General features: G+C 50.0%; 1 protein-coding gene across 2 annotated transcripts; it reads left to right on the forward strand.

The window, feature by feature from the left end:
- The first annotated feature begins 1,826 nt into the window (after positions 1-1,826).
- On the forward strand, positions 1,827-12,528 carry TUSC2 (tumor suppressor 2, mitochondrial calcium regulator). 2 transcript variants are annotated; one of them, XM_067561197.1, is made up of 3 exons: positions 1,827-2,110; positions 6,491-6,611; positions 9,243-12,528. In XM_067561197.1, exons 1-3 carry the CDS (start codon positions 1,956-1,958, stop codon positions 9,306-9,308), a joined length of 342 nt encoding a protein of 113 aa, XP_067417298.1. In that variant the 5' UTR covers positions 1,827-1,955; the 3' UTR covers positions 9,309-12,528. The 2 variants fall into 2 exon arrangements, with proteins under 2 accessions (XP_067417298.1, XP_067417299.1); XM_067561198.1 differs by lacking the exon at positions 9,243-12,528 and adding an exon at positions 8,046-8,268 and having other exon boundaries at positions 1,848-2,110.
- The last annotated feature ends 5,370 nt before the right edge of the window (positions 12,529-17,898 follow it).

Here is a 17,898-nt window from a genome sequence, read left to right on the forward strand (position 1 = left end):
CAAATCCCAAAACTCTTCACTGCTGTATTTGTGTCCTAGCTCTGCCCCTGTTCCCACACAATCAGCCATAGACCCCCAAGCTCCTGAGCCTATTCCCCCCATCCCCACAACCTCCGGCAGCCTTCCCCAATGCTTTGCACTGGTCAGCTACAGCAGGAGAAACTGGCAAAGCCTCCTACGGGTGCACCAGTTGAGATTCCCATGCTACACTCGAGGGGGAGGCAGAGGGGGAAGGATCATTCAACCACAGGGGTGCAAACTGACCTCACCCAACCCTGCCCATCAATACCTCCTACTCCCTCCACAACTTCCACTGGCTGCCACGCATAGCTCTGCCCACATCTTCCACCTAGACCCGTGACCAGCGCTGAAGTGACCTGGGGCCCAGCTGCCTGTGAGTTTGTTATTCAGCGTCCCAGTCCAGGCAATGCTTTCCTCTGGGGGGGAACTCTTTTGTATATTGCACTGCACTCTCCCTTGCAAGCTGAATGCTGTGGCTGGAGGCTGCCCTACTGGGGGGTGGGGTGTGTGTCCCCCTGTTTGGTCTGACAGCACTGGATTCACAGTCACTGAGATTTGCTGAGCCATGAGCCGGTTGGCCCACTACAGTAGCCCAAGCTGTGTTAGTGAGCAATGGAGCAACCTGCAAGGACTCAGGCAGTCGTCTCACACTGCAAGTTATGCACCACGCCACCTGTGTACCCTCCTACCACAGGCACATAGAAAGCAGGTCCCTAGGCCAGAGGTGCACCCACCTCCCAGGGACCCACCCTTAGAGGAAGAAATGTGCAAACATATGAAATAATAAATTACATCACTATGCTGCCATTCACCCTGCATGAGCCCAGACCCCTTTCGAAACACAAGACTCATTTCCCCTGTCCCTGAAATGCAGCCACCTCTGGGGTGGAGCATGGCATTCTTTCAAACTACCCATGGCAGTGCTTTGCACCAGTGTAGATCAGGAAGTGACGCTGAAGGGCTGCATAATCTGCCTGCTGGGAGGGCATCCCCTACCTCTACCCTTCCTCTACACCCAGCTGCTCCCCACCTTGGCTGCTCAGCCTGGCGACAGAACCCCTGCCTCTGCCGTGCCTGCAGAACCCGTGTAGCTGCGGAGGGCTGGGTGGATTGGACCCGGCTGCCAGCCCCGGTGGGTTCCTGAGCATGGCAGGGAAGGGCTCGGTGCTGTTGGCCACGTGGCAGGCAGCGCCAGCCGGAGGAGGAATCTCTCTCGGACGCACGCTGCCAGCCAGGCGGATTTGGGGGGACCCTGGCACCAATGGACCGTTGCCACGGTGCTGCTTCCCTGGCCCGACTCCCGCCCCCTCCCAGCTTCTGTCCCTGGGAAAACGAGTGAGTCAGGGCCAGGGATCAGTGCCGCGGCCAGGCCGGGCTCCAGCTGTGCCCCTCTCCCGCCCGCCTCCCACAGGCCGGGGCTCTCTGCCGGGTGGGGGAACCAGAGCAGGCGCGCTGCCCTGCCCAGGCCGGGGGTAGGAGGGGAGGGCTGGGCTGAGCCACCCCGCGGCAGGTGCCAACAGGTCATGGAGGGGGGGGCAGAGGGGCCCCCCCCTGAATATGCCAGCCTCTGCTCCCCCTTCTCCCCGCCCGCGAGTAGTGTGTGCCGGCGGGAGGGGCAAAGGCAGTGTGGAGCAGGGGGCGGGGCTCTGTGTGACCGGGGGCGGAGCCGGGAGTCACGTGACCTGCTGCCCCAGCCCGCGCCACGAGGAGGGGGCGGTGTCTCCCCGAGGAGCCCCGCCCATCGCCGGCTCCCGCTCACACGTGACGCGGCTCGCCGCGCCGCCCCTTCCCCTGGGGCGCGTGTGCGTGACGCAGCCACCCCGCGCGGCCGGAAGTGGTGTCGGGCCGGGCGGCGCTCGTCGGTTGCTGGGATCCGCGGAGGCGCCGGCTGGCTCCCGCCCCTCCCCCCCCCGGGCCATGCTCCCGCCCTGAGCATGGGCGCCAGCGGCTCCAAAGCCCGCGGCCTCTGGCCCTTCGCCTCCCCCGGGCCCGGCGGCGGCAGCGGCTCCGAGGTCCCCGGCGGGGAGCAGGCCCTGGCCCGGGCGCGCGTCTCCCGCAGCGCCTCCCCCTTCGTCTTCACCCGCCGCGGGTAGGGCGGGGCCGGGGCCGGGGCGGGGGGGGCTCCCGAGGGGAACTCGTCTAGTGGGGCGGGTTCCGGGGGCGGGTTGCTGTGGGGCACGGGGGATATCTCGTTTCCGGGGGGGTGGGTTCCCGTGGGAGTGGGGGGCTGAGGCTTGGGCTCCCATGGGGCAGGAAGGGGCGGGTTCCTCTGGGGGGCTGCCCCCCAGGCTCGCTGCCTGCGCCCCACACGACGCCCTTCTCCCTCCCAGGCCGCGGGCACACGAGCTCCTGCTGCAAAGTCTCCCTGGCCGTCGGGGTTTTGGGGAGGGTCCGGGGGGGGGGGGAGCGCGCCCCCAAAGCAGCTGTGAGATCCGAATAAACTGTCCGCTCCTGGCAAGCCTGAGGCCCCGGCGGGCACCACTGTGCCCAGGTGCAACTTTAGCTGGGACACCCGGCGCTTGCGCGTGAGGCTGGCTCTGTGTGTTTGTCTCCGTGGGTGGACGAGGCCCTGTGGGGCCCCTCTAGCGGGAAGTGCGGATTCCCTGTTAAGGATTTAGAAGGTACAGTTTGGATACAGGACCTGCACAGGGAGGCCCTACGCAGCAGGGTGAGAAGAGGATGGATTTGCTGAGATGGGGCACTCATGCTACAGGGAGAGGGTGCTGAGCTCTGGGAAGACAAAAATGTTATTCTTCTCAGGGCTCTTTGCAAGAATTAGGGGGGTGGAGGGAGTATAACAAAAGGCTGTGACTTGAGCCACTAACCTATGGAACTTAGGTTTCCCAATCCACGGGAACAGCTCCCCTCAGTGGCATCTTTCATATCATTGCTTTGGCTTTGTCACCTCTTTTTATATAAAAAAATAGTGCATCTAATTGCAGCTCTTATTCAGGTCTGATTTTAAGGAGATAATACTGACTTGTTGGGCCCAGAAGATGAGCCTTTACCTTTGGGGAGGAAGAGTGAGCGACTGAATCCAGCAATGTCAAGGTCACATTGAGGGGCCCAAGAAGGGCTGTGGTCCCTGTCTTATGAGATGCAGCAGTTGGGATGAGAAATAGCCTCCCAATTATATAGGTACCGGGGTACAGTGACTCATTGTCACTTAGATGTACAAAGACAATGGTTTTCAGTAGCAGCTACTCTTTCAATAAGAAGCACAGACTGTACATACTGAGGCAAAGACATGGGAGCCTGCTGATTGCCAACCAACCAACCTTCACACATTGGGCAGGGCAAGTCCTATCACCATTTTAGATTGAGGGTCCTGTTACTGCTGATTACTGTGTGTGGAGTTATTTCCCATCCATAACTGAGGCTTTTCACCTCTGGAAAAGCCTCAAGTCTTTTGCCAAGAACCAACCACTCTAAAACTTGTAAGCAGACAGTACCTGCCAATAAAATTCAGTCTCATCTTGGTTCTCTTCTGTGGAGCAAACCTAGCATTCTTGTCAGGGAGCTAGACACACTGTTAGCAGAGAGGGAAGTAAATGTAGAGCTGCAACTAATGACTTTATCTTGGTCACTAGATTGAAATGGATTGCCTCCGTCAGACCTGTGTGCCCCACAAAGTTGTTTCTTTGCCAGCTCTTAAATTATGTGATAAATATTGTGCTAAAATCCTTGATTTTTGCCTTGGGTTCACTTCTTCTTAATTAGCTTTTGGCATTGGTGTACCTCCTGTCTTGCCAGGAGAGTAGCCAGGTGCATCTCAATCAAATGGCAGAGCTGACAAGCTGTTACCTGTGGCTAGCTGAAATTCTTCCACTCTGCCTTGGATATAAAAGTAGGTGAAATAGCTGATGTTTGTCTGGGAATTGGCATTGTCTCAATACCCCTCTTTTGTCTAGCCTAAATCAGTAGCTTGCATTTTTTTTTCTTCCTGTCCGCAAGTCAGTCTTAGATCATGGGAGGTGCAGGATTTGCAATGTTTTGAAGCAGGAGCCTGGAAACAGGATAATTCAACAGAAATCCAAGTCAGCAGTTAGGCCTTAATTTTTTGTTTATATGCAGCTTCCGTCTAGAAATGAGGCTGTGCTACTCTCTCATCCTATTCTGTTTTAAAGAATTGTGTGCACTGTTTAGAAGTACCAGGATTTTGGTACTTTGTATCTTATGTTCGTTTCATGGATAGTGTAGCATTGGATGGTGTCCATTGGGATATGTCAATGCTGTAGCTATTGTTTGTCACTGGAGGACTGTGGGCTGCCTGTTTGAATCTTGGCACACTCAATACCTGTGTGTGCATATAGCTGGGTTTACATTAGTTCATGTGTGCAGTTTTAGTGCTAAGTGGTAAAATTGGTTCGGTCCTGTAGAGAAAGGGAAGTGTGTTCAAACATAACATAAACAAAGGGGAAGTTGATAGCTGAGGGGTTCTGGAGCCTTTTAACTCCAGGGTTCTGACACAGATTCATCAGTAGTGACCCAAGTTGGTTATCACCGGATGATTTTGTGATTCGTGTGAAATAAATTGGTCATAGAATCATAGAATATTAGAGTTGGAAGGGACCTCAGGAGGTCATCTAGTCCAACCCCCTGCTCAAAGCAGGACTAACCTCAACTAAATCATCCCAACCAGGGCTTTGTCAAGCCGCAGCTTAAAAACCTCTAAGGATGGAGATTCCACCACCTCCCTAGGTAACCCATTCCGTGCTTCACCACCCTCCTAGTAAAAAACCTTTTCCTAATGTCCAACCTAGACCTCCCGCCTTGCAACTTGAGACCGTTGCTCCTTGTTCTGTCATCTGCCACCACCGAGAACAGCCTAGCCCCATCCTCTGTGGAACCCCCTTTCAGGTAGTTAAAGGCTGCTATCAAATCCCCCCTCACTCTTCTCTTTTGCAGACTAAACAAGCCCAGTTCCCTCAGCCTCTCCTCATAAGTCCTGTGCTCCAGCCCCCTAATCATTTTTGTTGCCCTCCGCTGGACTCTCTCCAACTTGTCCACATCCTTTTTGTAGTGGGGGGCCCAAAACTGGACACAATATTCTAAATGCGGCCTCACCAATGCCGAATAGAGGGGAATAATCACTTCCCGTGACCTGCTGGCAATGCCCCTCCTAATGCAGCCCAATATGCTATTAGCCTTCTTGACAACCAGGGCACACTGCTGACTCATATCCAGCTTTTTATCCACTGTTACCCCCAGGTCCTTTTCTGCAGAGCTGCTGCCCAGCTCGTCGGTCCCCAGTCTATAGCTGTGCATGGGATTCTTCCTTCCTAAGTGGAGGACTCTGCACTTTTCTTTGTTGAACCTCATTAGATTTCTTTTGGCCCAATCCTCCAGTTTGTTTAGGTCACTCTGTATCCTATCCCTACCTTGCAGGGTATCTACCACTCCCCCCAGCTTAGTGTCATCCGCAAACTTGCTGAGGGTGCAATCCACCCCATCCTCCAGATCATTAATAAAGATGTTGAACAAAACCGGCCCCAGGACCGACCTCTGTGGCACTCCGCTTGTGACCGGTTGCCAGCTAGACATGGAGCCATTGATCACTACTCGTTGAGCCCTATGCTCTAGCCAGTTCTCTATCCATTTTATAGTCCATTCATCCAACCCATACTTCTTTAACTTGCTGATAAGAATACTATGAGAGACAATATCAAAAGCTTTGCTAAAGTCAAGGTATAGCTTTGCTAAAGTCAAGGTATAAGTCATCTTATGTTGGATCCAAGTGAAGAAGTATTTACATCACGAAACCCACCATCTGTGTGCCCGGTTTCGCTCCATTGCTAGCGGATTAGCCAAGAACTGAACAGATGAGACTGAGCTCCCCTCTTGCCACAAGAAGCCCTGAAGTCATCCTGTGACTTGTTTTCTCCTTTTGACTGCAGCAGTCGCTCTTGGGAACTTAGAGTGCTCTTGAATTGCAGGGTCTCCATTGAATGGGTTTAGTTTGTAATTGCTATTTCATGCCTGATCCATGCTGTCTTTTAACTTAAAATTAGATGTGCCCGAGCAATGAATATAAGACTTTATCTTGTAGTTACAAATGGCCTTGTACTGAGCCTGATTGTGCAACTCAGGGGTGAGCTGATCTGCATACATAGCAACTGCTGGAACTTCCACTGAAATCTGAGTACTGTGTGTATTTAATGCCAGTTGTCTGAGTGGCTTTATGTGGATTTCTGTCCTGGTAGGTACTGGACGAAAACCCCCAACTCCTTGTTTCACAGCAGCTGGACAGCTTTCAGATGGAAATGACTCTTGGCTGCTGACCTGAGCTGGCAGGCTCCGTATCCTATTTCCCAGCCCTGCGGTGCCCAGCCCTCTCCAGTGTTTAATGTCCAAGACAGCTGATGTCTGCTGCCCTCTTCCCAAAATGTTTGCCTGTTACTTTGGGTGGGGATCATTGATGGCCAGTCCTCCCAGTCTCTTATGTGGTCCTCTCCACATTCTTCTGCAGCTCCATGTATTACGATGAGGATGGGGATCTCGCCCACGAATTCTATGAGGAGACAATTGTCACCAAGAATGGGAGAAAACGTGCCAAACTGAAAAGGATCCACAAGAACCTGATTCCTCAGGTAACCTGCTCAGAACCAAAAGCAGCCCTTCTGGGGACTCGACTGGGAATGTAGCATGCTATGCCAGACACCCAGGTTCCTCTGTGGTCTTTTACCCATGGGGCCCCTGGGATTTGTGCCAGGTCTGATCCCCTGGAAGTCTGGTGGTCGTTCATAGCAATCCTGACTGCATGTGCCTAAGGGACAATGGCTTTCAACAGTACATGGAAACCTTTTCCCCAGCTTTCTCTTTCTGCTCAAAGTTCCACCTCCACCCTGGTGCTCAGGCCTCCTTGTTCTGAAACAGAAATGGTAAAATTGAGTAGCAGGCACCTATGTACGGCTGTGTCCTGAAAATCGTGTGCAGTTAGGTGCCTGGCTCAGCCCCCTTACCTCTCACTGACAGGGATGGGGTGCCAGAAACAAGCTTTTAACACTTTTAAATACTAATTTCCAGATAGCAAACCCTGGTGAAGCTCTGACATTGGTGTACCCTATGGAGCCACTTGATGGCGCCAGTCTGGAACAAAATGTAAACAAAGTGTACTGCACTGTTACCTAATGCATTGGCACAGTGGGGTGAGGGAAGCCCATTAGCATGAGTACACTTCTGTCAGGATGTCCCGCTTTCTGAAGCCAACAATCCGACCTTAAAAATGAACGTTGACTCCCTGCTCTGTTTTACAAAATTAACACACAGCATATAAAGACACTTTCTTATAAAAGGAACACTATAACAAACCACCCTAAAATCAGACAAAAGAATAAATAAGAGGGAGAGTCACCCATGGGAAGGGACAGGGGGACCAGGGATTCTAAATGTGGGCTGTTGGTTATAATTTGACGTGTTTTCAGGGATTTAAAATTGAGAAGTATTGAAACGGGGGCTTGGGTAGAGCAAACTTTATGCCAACACAGCAATACCTCCTCTAGGTCAGTGGAAATGAGTGTGTTGCTGCCATCTGCCAGCAGTTCAGTAGCCACTACGAAATGAGCTGGGGGTGGGTTGGGGTCTCAGTCTAGCTTCTAGTGGGCAGCTGGCCGAATTGTACATTGTTGGCATCCTTAGGAGAGAGACTGAATAGGCTGTGGGAAGTGAGCTCCCATTTCGCTCTCTTGAGGGGATCCCTCTGCTGGAGTCAGGCACGTAGACAGGATACAGAAGTGTGCATCTCCTCTACCTGTATTGTATTTGTTTTATGGACAGAGGACTTCATTCTCCAGGACTGCTGGGCTGGCACCTTTCATGTGCAGTATAATTCACTAAAAATAAACTGCCTAGCTCTGGCTTTTTGACGGGACTGATGTAGCAATGAGTGTGGACAAATCCCTTTTTTTTTGGTCCCTGCTAGCAGTGGCCATGGAAATTGTAATCAGTTCCAAGGCTTTTGTATGTGGTTATGAAGGGCTTGTTTATTTTGCAAAATACATTTGTTGCATTCATGCTATACCCAGGCACCCACATGAGCTGGTGCCACCGTCTAGCCAGCATCTACCGTGTGACGAAACCCATCTGCGTTGGCATGAACCACGAAAGGCCCGTTAATTGGGAGACCACACGTCAAGGCACCCAGTGATTCCCTGCCGCATTGTTTCGTATTGCACTCCAGCAAAAACTGTGGCTGTTCTCCGGAAAAGAGAGATCTTTTATTTAATGTAATAAAGCTGTCTTCCTTGGTTTTTGTAATCTTTGTCTTAGGCCTTTGTCCTTCGCTAGTGCCTTATAGCTCTGGCCCTCCATGGGCTTTGCAAACACAAACTAATCAGTTCAATTCCGAGAAGCATAATCACCGTACTGCAGATGGAGAAATGTCAGCACAAAGGGTGACGTGACTTCTGTTGTCATATTCTAAATACTAGACCACATTCCCAGCCTCTTGTAAGTCTATGTTCTGATTCTTGTAAGAATCTTGTAAGTCTATGTTCTGATTCTTGTAAGTCTATGTTCTGATTCCTCTGTGAATCCAGAGCATAGAAACCACGAACACATTTCCCACCCGTCCTTTGCCTATAGACCCTGAAGCTACTTTGCTTTCTGATCTGTTTGTAATGGAAGAACGTTCATACCAGAGCACCTTAAATATGTAAGGCCTACAGTTGTGTTTTAGTTGACACAGATGTGTGTTACATTTACAGTATCACTCCTTGGACAGAGGGCTTGCTTGCTTGTACGCAAGGCTCTTTGATCTTTCCTTCTCGCTCACTTGAGGCCTTTCTTTTCCATTCTTTTAAAGAGTGCTGGTGAATTAAAGCTGCCAGACTAACCGCCCTGGAAGCTGACCTATTCTAGTCATGGATCAGCTGGAGCATTGGGCAGTGACAGGCCGAGCTGCTTCCCCCCCGCTCTCATGCCAGTGTGCTTCAGACCTAGCATGCCCAGCACCACAGGAACTGAGCTCCTTAGTCTGACTTTCAGGGGCTCATTCTAATGCGAGTCCAGTCTCCGTTGCCTGCCTGGTGCTCAGAAGTGCCAACCAACAGCTCAGCTGTAATGGTTTAATGGACTCTTGTCCATTAAGAACTGGTCTGGGACATAAGCTCTATTGTTTGTCTCCATCTGGAGTGACTTGCAGAGCATGGGACCTTTGTTTGCAGACATTTTCTTAGGCCAGTGCCTGCTCTGTCTCACTGCCTTTCTTGCTCTCTTTTCAGGGTATAGTGCAACTGGAGCACCCTCGCATCCATGTGGACTTTCCTGTTATCATCTGCGAGGTTTGAGCTTTCGGGGGAAGCATACGTTGCCTGCCCAGCCTTACTGTACCGAACATAGCCACACACGACTTCCTTGTGTTCCTGAACCACAACGGACTGTGAGCACAGACACACATGCTGTAGACTTTGGAGTTCCTCTTGCATGGGGAAGGAGATGAGGTGGTGCAGATTCGGCTAGTTATCTGGGATAGAATTAGCTCAGGCTCTGTTCACAAGGCACACAAGACACGTGACCTTGTTTTGCAACGTGCTTAAAAATACCCTCGACTGAATCAGAGGATTGAAATCCTTCTATTAGCCTCTGTCCGACGGTTGGCTGGATAACTGAACTGCCCGTGGCACCTGTGTTTGAGGTTTTAAAGGGAGAGCCAGCCTGTACCTCATGCCAAACAAAATCCCTGCTTCTCAGGTACCCGCCGCAGGCAGAGTTGAGGTGAGGTAATTCATCCCCTGTGGGGGTAAGGGTAGACTTCTTACGCCCCTGCCCTGCAAAGTGGTGATGATTAAATGGCTAGTAGTGTATTTTTTCTTTGGAGGGGAGGGGTTGGTTATGCAATGCTGCCCCCCAGTTGGTCTAGGAATGAAGGGTAAATGAGGCAGTCTGAGATGGAGCTAGTCTTGAGAACCCCACTGAAACAAGTGCTTCTCGTGAAGGGAGGAGACCAGATTTCATCGCATCAGACTTCAGTCTCCTTTTATACGGCCCTCTCCCGTGCTCAGCGTTGTTTTGTACTTCCCGGCGATGCGGCTCGTCTGGTCCCCAAAGCCTTTCCGATGGCTCTAGGAATGCCGGCTCAGCTGTTCCAGCTGTCCAGTCCTCTCCAGAAACCCTGATGGCGCTGCGCAGACCCAGCAGAACAAGCAGATCTCTGCAGCCAGAGCATGGACGCTGCTGAAAGCAGCAGTGGTCAGAGCTGAGGAACTGGGCTGGCAGCCCATGTTAGCCCACGCAGCTTTGCGGTTCGGGTTCACACCGCAGGGCTTAGCTTGTCGCCCGTTAGCACGCGTCTGTCTTGGCGGGAGGAGGCTGCGCTCCTGTTGAGGGGCGTTCTTCCCCCTCCTAAGTCTATAGTGTGTTGGGGTGTAGGCTACAAGGTGTGATCTGATGTGTTGGCCATAGCCTTTATTTTGGTTCTGGGTAACTTCCACGTGTTAGTCAGTTGTGCCCCGGTGTTGGCAGCCTGCCCCAGCTGTGTGTAGTCCTGATAGATCCAAGACAGGAATGAAGAGGCAGCTTTTACCCTCTAAAACAATCAGTTGGCGTCAGCCCCCTCCTGTCTTGGACATCTCCCTGCAAATATGAAACCTGGGTTCTTCCACTGCACCCATTCCTCTCTCTCTCACTTTGGAGACAAGAAGGAATGCAAAGCACTTTAATGGAAGGCCTCACCTCTCCAACCAACTTGATAAAGAAACACGTGGCTAACGGAGGGGCCTCCTCTGTCAGCTGGACTCATGGGGGCAGCACTGGAACTGCACATTGGCGCGCCTGTCACTTCATCCCCGCTTCCTTGCTCAAAGGATTGAGAGCTAGCTGGCGGCTGCTGAGCCAGGGTGGGAGCCTGAACTGCACGACCCCATCCCAAACACTAGAAGCTGAGGTCTGTCCGCTCCGGGTTACGTGAGAATGGGCAGACACCCTGTGCACAAGCAGGCCATCAGGGACCTTTGCTGCTGTTGACCGCTCCAAGAGCTCCTGTGAAGCTTTAAAGCTGGATCGAGACGTGGCTCCCGCAGCAGTCAGCTTATCAGAGACATCTCGTTTCCCTTCCAGAGCTTGTCATTTACTTTCTGAGCACTTCAGACATTTGCTACCTCGATTTTTAATTTAAGCTGTTGGTATAAAGTTGCTAGCAGTATCTGTGTGTTTGTTTTGGATGTGTCCATCTCCACGCCCCTGAAGGTAGTTCTAAGGGCTGTGTGCCATTCTGATAGGGTTCTATAGCTAGCAATAGCAATGCTAACTCTGTGTTGGACTGTCTCCCCATAACTTCAGACTCGACCTTGTTCCCTGATTGCTTTCCGTAGTGGTTGGTGTGAAACACACCCCTAGCTGGCATGGGAGTTGGTTTTCATAGGCAGAGTGCGTGTTACAGCTTCAGCAGAGAGCACTTTTACACTGATGCTGAGCATTTCCTTCTAGATCAATGTTCTTCCACCTACGTGGAAAAGTTGCTCTTAAAAAATATCCTGTTAAAGTGTTGTTTGCACCAACCATTCTCTGGCAGGTGCCTTGGGTTCATCTCAGAGCAGGGTTTACAGATCTTGAAAGAGGCACATCTCTGGTGCCAGAACAGGCTGGAGGACCCCAGATCAGCAAAGCAGGGGATCAAGCTGTGTGAGGCTGACTAAACCCCGGGCCTGCTCCAATATGGGGAAACCTAGCTCTGAAAAACTACCCTCTTGCTGCTGCTTGTGGGCTGTGTGGGGGAGACAACTTGGGCCAGGAGTCCTCCTCTGGCTTCTCTTGATGGAGGTAATAGGTTGCAGGAGGCCACCTCCCCTAAGTGGAGAGCAGTATCGGTTAGTTCCTGAGCGGGATGGGTGGAATCTAGCACAGGGGAAGTGAAGAGGGGTCTGGTATGGTGGAGACTGCGTGGGGAGGGAGGTGGCTTCAGTAGAAATGAGAACAGCTGGCCAGTATCTCCCTCATCCTCTCCCTCACCCCATGTTCCCTGGAGCAGGGCTTAGTGTGCTGGGCAGTAGGGTGAGATGTGTTCCGAATGCCAGGCCAGCCTAGGGCAGGGTCATGGGCTATGCCAGCTGGGGCCAGCCATTAGTTCAACGAGTGCCATGCTGGAGCTGTCAGAAATGAGTGAGCCGAACGACTGAGCCAGCTCTTTGAGAGAAGACTCAGTGGGGAGGGAAAGCCGAGATGCTTCCCACTAGTATAAGAGAGCAGGAGCAGGGAAGAGGATTTGAGCCCTTCTGTGCAGGCAGAGCTCCCCCTTCTGCGAGTCACAGGACCTATCTGTGGGCCAGAAGCTGTGGAGATGAAGAGCTTGAATCCAGGAGATGGTTTGTCCCATAGCAGCAAGCAGGGCCGGCCAGGAGATGGCGCAACTGGTGGCGCTAGTTGCGTGGCTTTGGCAGAGGAAGCCATGCCCTCCCCTTTACATGGGGGTGTGTGTAGCACGTCTTCACCTTCGCAAACCCTTGCAAGGCTTGGGAGTGTGAAGGGGTTGCCCATTGCACAAGACTGAAAGGCACTGGGTGTGTCCACACTGCAGTCAAAAACCTGTGGCTGGCCCAGCTGCCCAGGGGCTGTTTTGAGTGTGTTGTAGATGTTCCAGCTCAGGCTGGCTCTAGGACCCTGTGAGGTGGGAGGTTCCGAGCCTGAAAGTCTACACAATAATTACAGTCCCTGGGCCCAAGACAGCTGGCATGGGCCAGCAGCAGGTATCCAGTTGCAGTGCAGACATACCATGGTGTGCAGAGTACAGTGTCTGTTTCCAGGGTCTGGCTGTAGCAGCAGCTGAGCCCTCTCTTGTTCTTTCATTGGCTGCCTTGCCTCTCAATAAGGGAGAGGTGGGCAGAGCACCTTTGTTCAGCAAAGCATCATAGGTAATTTATATCCACTTTCCTTGTCCTTTAAATGATCTAACACAGCCTGTTTGGAAACCCTCTCTTCATGCACCCAGAGCGATCCAATGGAAGCCTTCCCCCAAGGGAAGGGCTCAATCCACCCTCCTTCAAAGGCAACAGGCTTCCTGAGGCTGTCTACTACCCCTCTTCCTGCCCCACTTCTTTCTAGGCTGCAGTCAGTCTTCATGGATTCTACAATCCCAGCCCTTCTCTTCCATAACTCTGTTTCCTGGCGGCTCCACTTTCCTTCCGCTGACGTAGACAGCATGAGGAGGACCCTTGGGAACTGCTAAAGGGACATTTAAAATGTGAAGGTGATTGTAAATAGTATCTATATTCACTACATTGTTGGAGCAAGCAAAACACAACAAAAACCCAGTTGATTTCTTTTCAATTTTTTTACGACTTTTCTGTGCGACTTTGTGCTTTCCAGTGTGGATGCGTAGAATTGTACCCACCAAGACTACTCGTTCTGCTCCTCTAGTGAATGGATAGAAGTTTCCAATCCAAACATGTACAATATTTATGGTCCTCCTTCCTCTGCCTTTGAGTGCACTGTCTAATTTTGTTAAATTTCAATAAAACTATTTGTAGATCCCAAAAGGTCAACAGCTGACTTATTTTTGGAGGGGGTTTAGTAATTGTTCTCCCTGCCTTTATGTCATGGACAGACAGGACATGTTAGAGTTCCCAAGGTGTGAATTTGCCATGCAGGCTTTCCCATACAGGTGTCAAGGCGCCTGCAGCAACCCTCCTAATTCTACTCAAGGGACTTACCTGCTTCTCTCTCCCCTTCAATTGTACTAACACAAGGAATGACACTTCTGAATTGTGCCCAGACATAGAGCTAGCCTGAGAGTCACAAATCTCTCTGCTTACATCCAATTCAGGATCTGAACTGATGTCTCTAAAGCATCTTGTCTCTGTGAGCTCTGTCTTGTAGTAGTTAGTAAAAGCCATCAAGCTGTGTTGTTCATAAAGAGATTTGTAAATAGATTCCAAAGCCATAACAGCTGTTCTATCTGTGAAGTCTTTACAAAATTAACAGAGCTTATCTCCAACTAATCAAGCTTATCTCCTTTAATGACACAACTGTTTTCAGCTGATGGAAAGGAAAGAGGCAAAGCAAAGCACAGCTGCTCCTGAAGCCCGGTGAATGTTTCTAATCACCCCATCCCACTTCACAGATGTGTGGTAGCCTGACTTGCTTACCCCTCACATTATTGCCACATAGGCCGTTCAAGCGCTCTGTGTGGATGCAGTTTGTGGCACTGATCATATGAACAGTGAGCCGTGGGGGCTTTCTGAGTGCTGAAGCTTGGGTTATGTGGTGTCAGGAAGTTCGTCTACATCGTGATGGTCTCGGTTGTGATCTTGAAATCCTAAAATAGTGGAGAAGCAAATGGGCAAATCCTTTATTGATTTGGTAGAATTCACTTGCAAGGATTAATGTAGCAAGAATTTCTTGGCCCTGACACCGTAGCTGCAACTGGAATTCTGATTATTGACAGTCACTTTTATTATGGTGGTGCCTAAGGACCAACTAAGAATTGTGCTGGGAACTGTAAAAACATGTAACAGGAGGCAAGAGCTTGCAGTCTAAAGGAGACTGGTAGAACACGGCAGCCGAGTGAACAATGTGATGTTGGCAAAGGTCATGTTATTCCACGATTTTTTGAGTGGGGTCAGAAAGGAGCCTTGGTTTGATTCCCACTTTTGATTGGAACAACCTCCAAGTATAACTTTCTTTTAAAATTATAGAATTGGGATTGAAAAATGTTTCCTCTAGAGTTTTAAAAGCTCTGCCTAAATAGTTTTTAGATACCAATCACACACATTGTCAAACTAAAAAATGGAGTCTCATGACTTTTCTGTGACCTCTCACGCATATGCACTGCAAAACCACAAAGTCTTGGACAGGACTGTCCATACGCACTCATGCTGAAGACAACATTGGTATTGGAGCAAAGTAATAATCTGCAGTTGTTGCTGACAGTGATCCAATCTATAGCAGCTAAAATGCTGTGTGTAAATCTCCATACAGTTTGATGTGCTTAAATCTTAAGATCTAAGTTGTGCTTTGAACTTTCACATTACAGTAAAGGCTATTGTAGTGTAAGAGACATAATTTTATGATCCAAGTAAAACTTATCATCAGGTTATGTTCCTACACTCCCTGGTATTTGTCCAGTTAGGAATAGGTGGAATTGTTTTTTGGAGGAAAGATATCTCGGTGTGATTTGTGCATTCAGAAGTTAGTGTCTTTGTTTTGTGCATTCTTTCTCTATGAAAGACCCGCTGAAGGTATTACAGCTTTTATGCACTTCTGTGTGAAAATTGAGATGGATGGAAAGAGATGGCTTAGACCGTCAATCAGCCTGTTACAAGGGCAGAGTTACGGTTGTTTGAGTGCAGAATTTTTGTTTGGTGTGGGAATGAATGGTGGCTTGAGGGTATCGTCTGAATTATTAATGTAACCTACCTTGGGATTTCAGGTTTGTAACGTTTGGGTTTTGATGTGTAATGGAATGTCTTGTTTTGAACTACACTCAGGAACCTTAACTAAAATTAACTTTCCCCTAAGGTCTGGTCTCCACTAGGTTTTACTGGTAAAACTTACGTCTTGTTGGTGTGTGATTTTTGCCAACATGATCGTGCTAGTAAAAGCCTTACTAGTGTAGAGGCAATTACACTCGTATAAAGGTGCCTTGTACCGCTGTAGTTAGTTCTGCTTTCCAATCTGGAATAAGTCACACCAGTGTAGGTACTCTTATGTCACTATAACTAGGACCAGGTTTGTGCTACGGATTTCTGTTGTGTCAGTGGAAGGCCCTAATGTAGATACGATTATACCAACAAAGCTGCCCTTTAACTGATATATTTCACTCTGGGGTGTGGTTTTACTATACAGGTACAAAGTACAGCTGTGCTGGTATAACCCGCAGCCACACTAAGGAGAGCTTTGCTGGTATAGTATACTGGGATGTACTGCTATACAAGGAAAGCACTCCTAGTGTAGACGTCGCCTGGATGTGCTGCTTTAACTATACTGATTATAGTTAAAATGGAAGAATTTTCTAAAATTAGCTTACACTGAATATACTCGTTCTGACAGAGCACCCCAACGGTGTAGAGAATAAATCTGGACACACATCTTAAGCAGTCACTCAAGGGACTGTTAATCAGTGGGGATAGTGGCCTAATAAGTGTCTCAACACCGAGTGTGGAGCTGTTCCAGGAGGTTGCCTCACAAGGGTGGCCTTTGATCCCAATTCCATTGTATGTTGAAATTAACATTGTATTCTTTCTGCGCTGCATCCTGCTTTTTCTCCCCCTTCCCGGACCAGCCAAACGGCTTGTAATGGTTTCCTGCTGTACCCACAGCTCTCATCATTTCCTTAGCACAGGCCTGGTCCCTGGGAGAAAATGAGCCATTGGTGAAAGTTCTAATGAGAACGACTGACGCAGCGAAAATCCTGTCAAGTCTTGGCTGGATGACATGCAAGCATCTGGGAAGCAGCAGTTGCTGGAAGCAGCTTGTCCTGCCAGCATTTCTTGTTAGGATCTGGCTGGAGGTGGGAAATTGAAATGGCTTGGAAGCTGCTAATTGGAATGGGACCTTTTCTTGCATTAGAGATTCAGGTTCTTCCTATCCTGTTTTTCCCAGATGACTGGAGAACTGGATAAGATTAGGATGCCGTGATAGTAACACATAATTAAAAGGGGATGTGGCTCTTGTTCAAACTACCTAACTTTTCTTTTTCTTAAAACCTGTTTAACTCAAATGCCTTGTACGGTTGGGAGAGAAGGTCTCTTTGTTAAAGATGCGACCCTGCAATTAAAGGCTGAGAACTCACAGCTTATATCTCTGAGACCACCAGTTCTCCAACAAAAACAGGGAAGGCTAGACTGGGCACAGCTCCTTGCGAATTAGTGTCTCAAGCTCTGTGTAACTTTCAGAGAGTTAGCTTCCTGGTGAATGCTAGATACATCCCAGGAACTTCTTGTGGCCAGAGGTTGCTTTCCTGTCTAGCATGGAACCATGTAGCTGTCACTGCTCTGTTTAATGCTGTGACTTCCAGCCCACAGTGCTTTCTTGATCCAAGTGACCTCTGCTGCGGTGTGCATTAAAGAGAAGGCAGCTGCAGGCTCCATTTTTAGTGTATGTGGCTCTTGATCATGGAAAATTTTAGACACTTCTGCTGTAAGCAAACCGAGCAACCATTTACAGACTTGGCCATTGGGCAGTCTGAGGTGGGTGAGAAAAACGTTGGCAGGATGCTGAAATTCTTTGGCTCTTCAGACGGATGAGATTTCTGGCCACCAGCAGAGCCTGGCTGCAAAGGCAGCCCCGTTTTACAGCCTAATTGAAGCACAGCACCCACTAGCAGTAAGTATCAGCACCGGGGATGAATCCACATAGCATGAGACTGAAGGGCCATGCTGACCTGTCTTCAGGCTGAGATGTCTGTCAAGAATGGCATGCGACATAACTGAAAGCACTGAGCCTTAGACGGCAGCCTTAAAAGAATTGACAGGAGCCGTGATCCAGCATAAACGTGTAGCGTGGGGAAAGGATGTGAAAGATTACGCTACAAAAGGGAGGAGTAATTTACAAGCAAGGTGCTGCCACAAGGCAGAGTAGGATAATGGGATGCAGATCTTCAAAGAAAAGCTTGTCCAGGAGCAGTTAATGCTGGATAGAGACACATCAGATGAGTGTTGGGCAGTTGCTAGGAACGCCATTTAGATAATGTTCAGTGGGGTTCTGGTCCAGCTGCCACTGAAGCAGCTGGAAAGACTCCGTGGGCTTTCAGTGGGACTTGGATTAGGCGCCATGGCTGTAAATTGCAGACAGAGCTGCTCAGCTTCGGCCACCTCTCCTGCATTAGAGCGAATGGGGTGATGATCATGGAGGCGGCTGGATTCAAGGCCCCGGGAAATTAGTCTTCTGGTTTCTCTACAGAGCAGATCCCTCCCCCCGCAGGTGGCAGCAGGGCAGTTAACACCC

This window comes from Emydura macquarii, unplaced genomic scaffold (assembly GCF_026122565.2).
Source record: "Emydura macquarii macquarii isolate MOO-44397 ecotype Brisbane River unplaced genomic scaffold, CSIRO-AGI_Emac_v2 contig_2369, whole genome shotgun sequence".
Lineage (NCBI taxonomy): Eukaryota > Metazoa > Chordata > Testudines > Chelidae > Emydura > Emydura macquarii.

Bases quoted from the DNA above. Each gene is read 5' to 3' on its own strand.
- TUSC2 (XM_067561197.1), top strand. From the start codon at position 1,956: ATGGGCGCCAGCGGCTCCAAAGCCCGCGGCCTCTGGCCCTTCGCCTCC. The intron at 2,111-6,490 runs GTAGGGCGGGGC...ATTCTTCTGCAG, and splicing joins TTCGTCTTCACCCGCCGCGG to CTCCATGTATTACGATGAGG. The intron at 6,612-9,242 runs GTAACCTGCTCA...CTCTCTTTTCAG, and splicing joins ACAAGAACCTGATTCCTCAG to GGTATAGTGCAACTGGAGCA.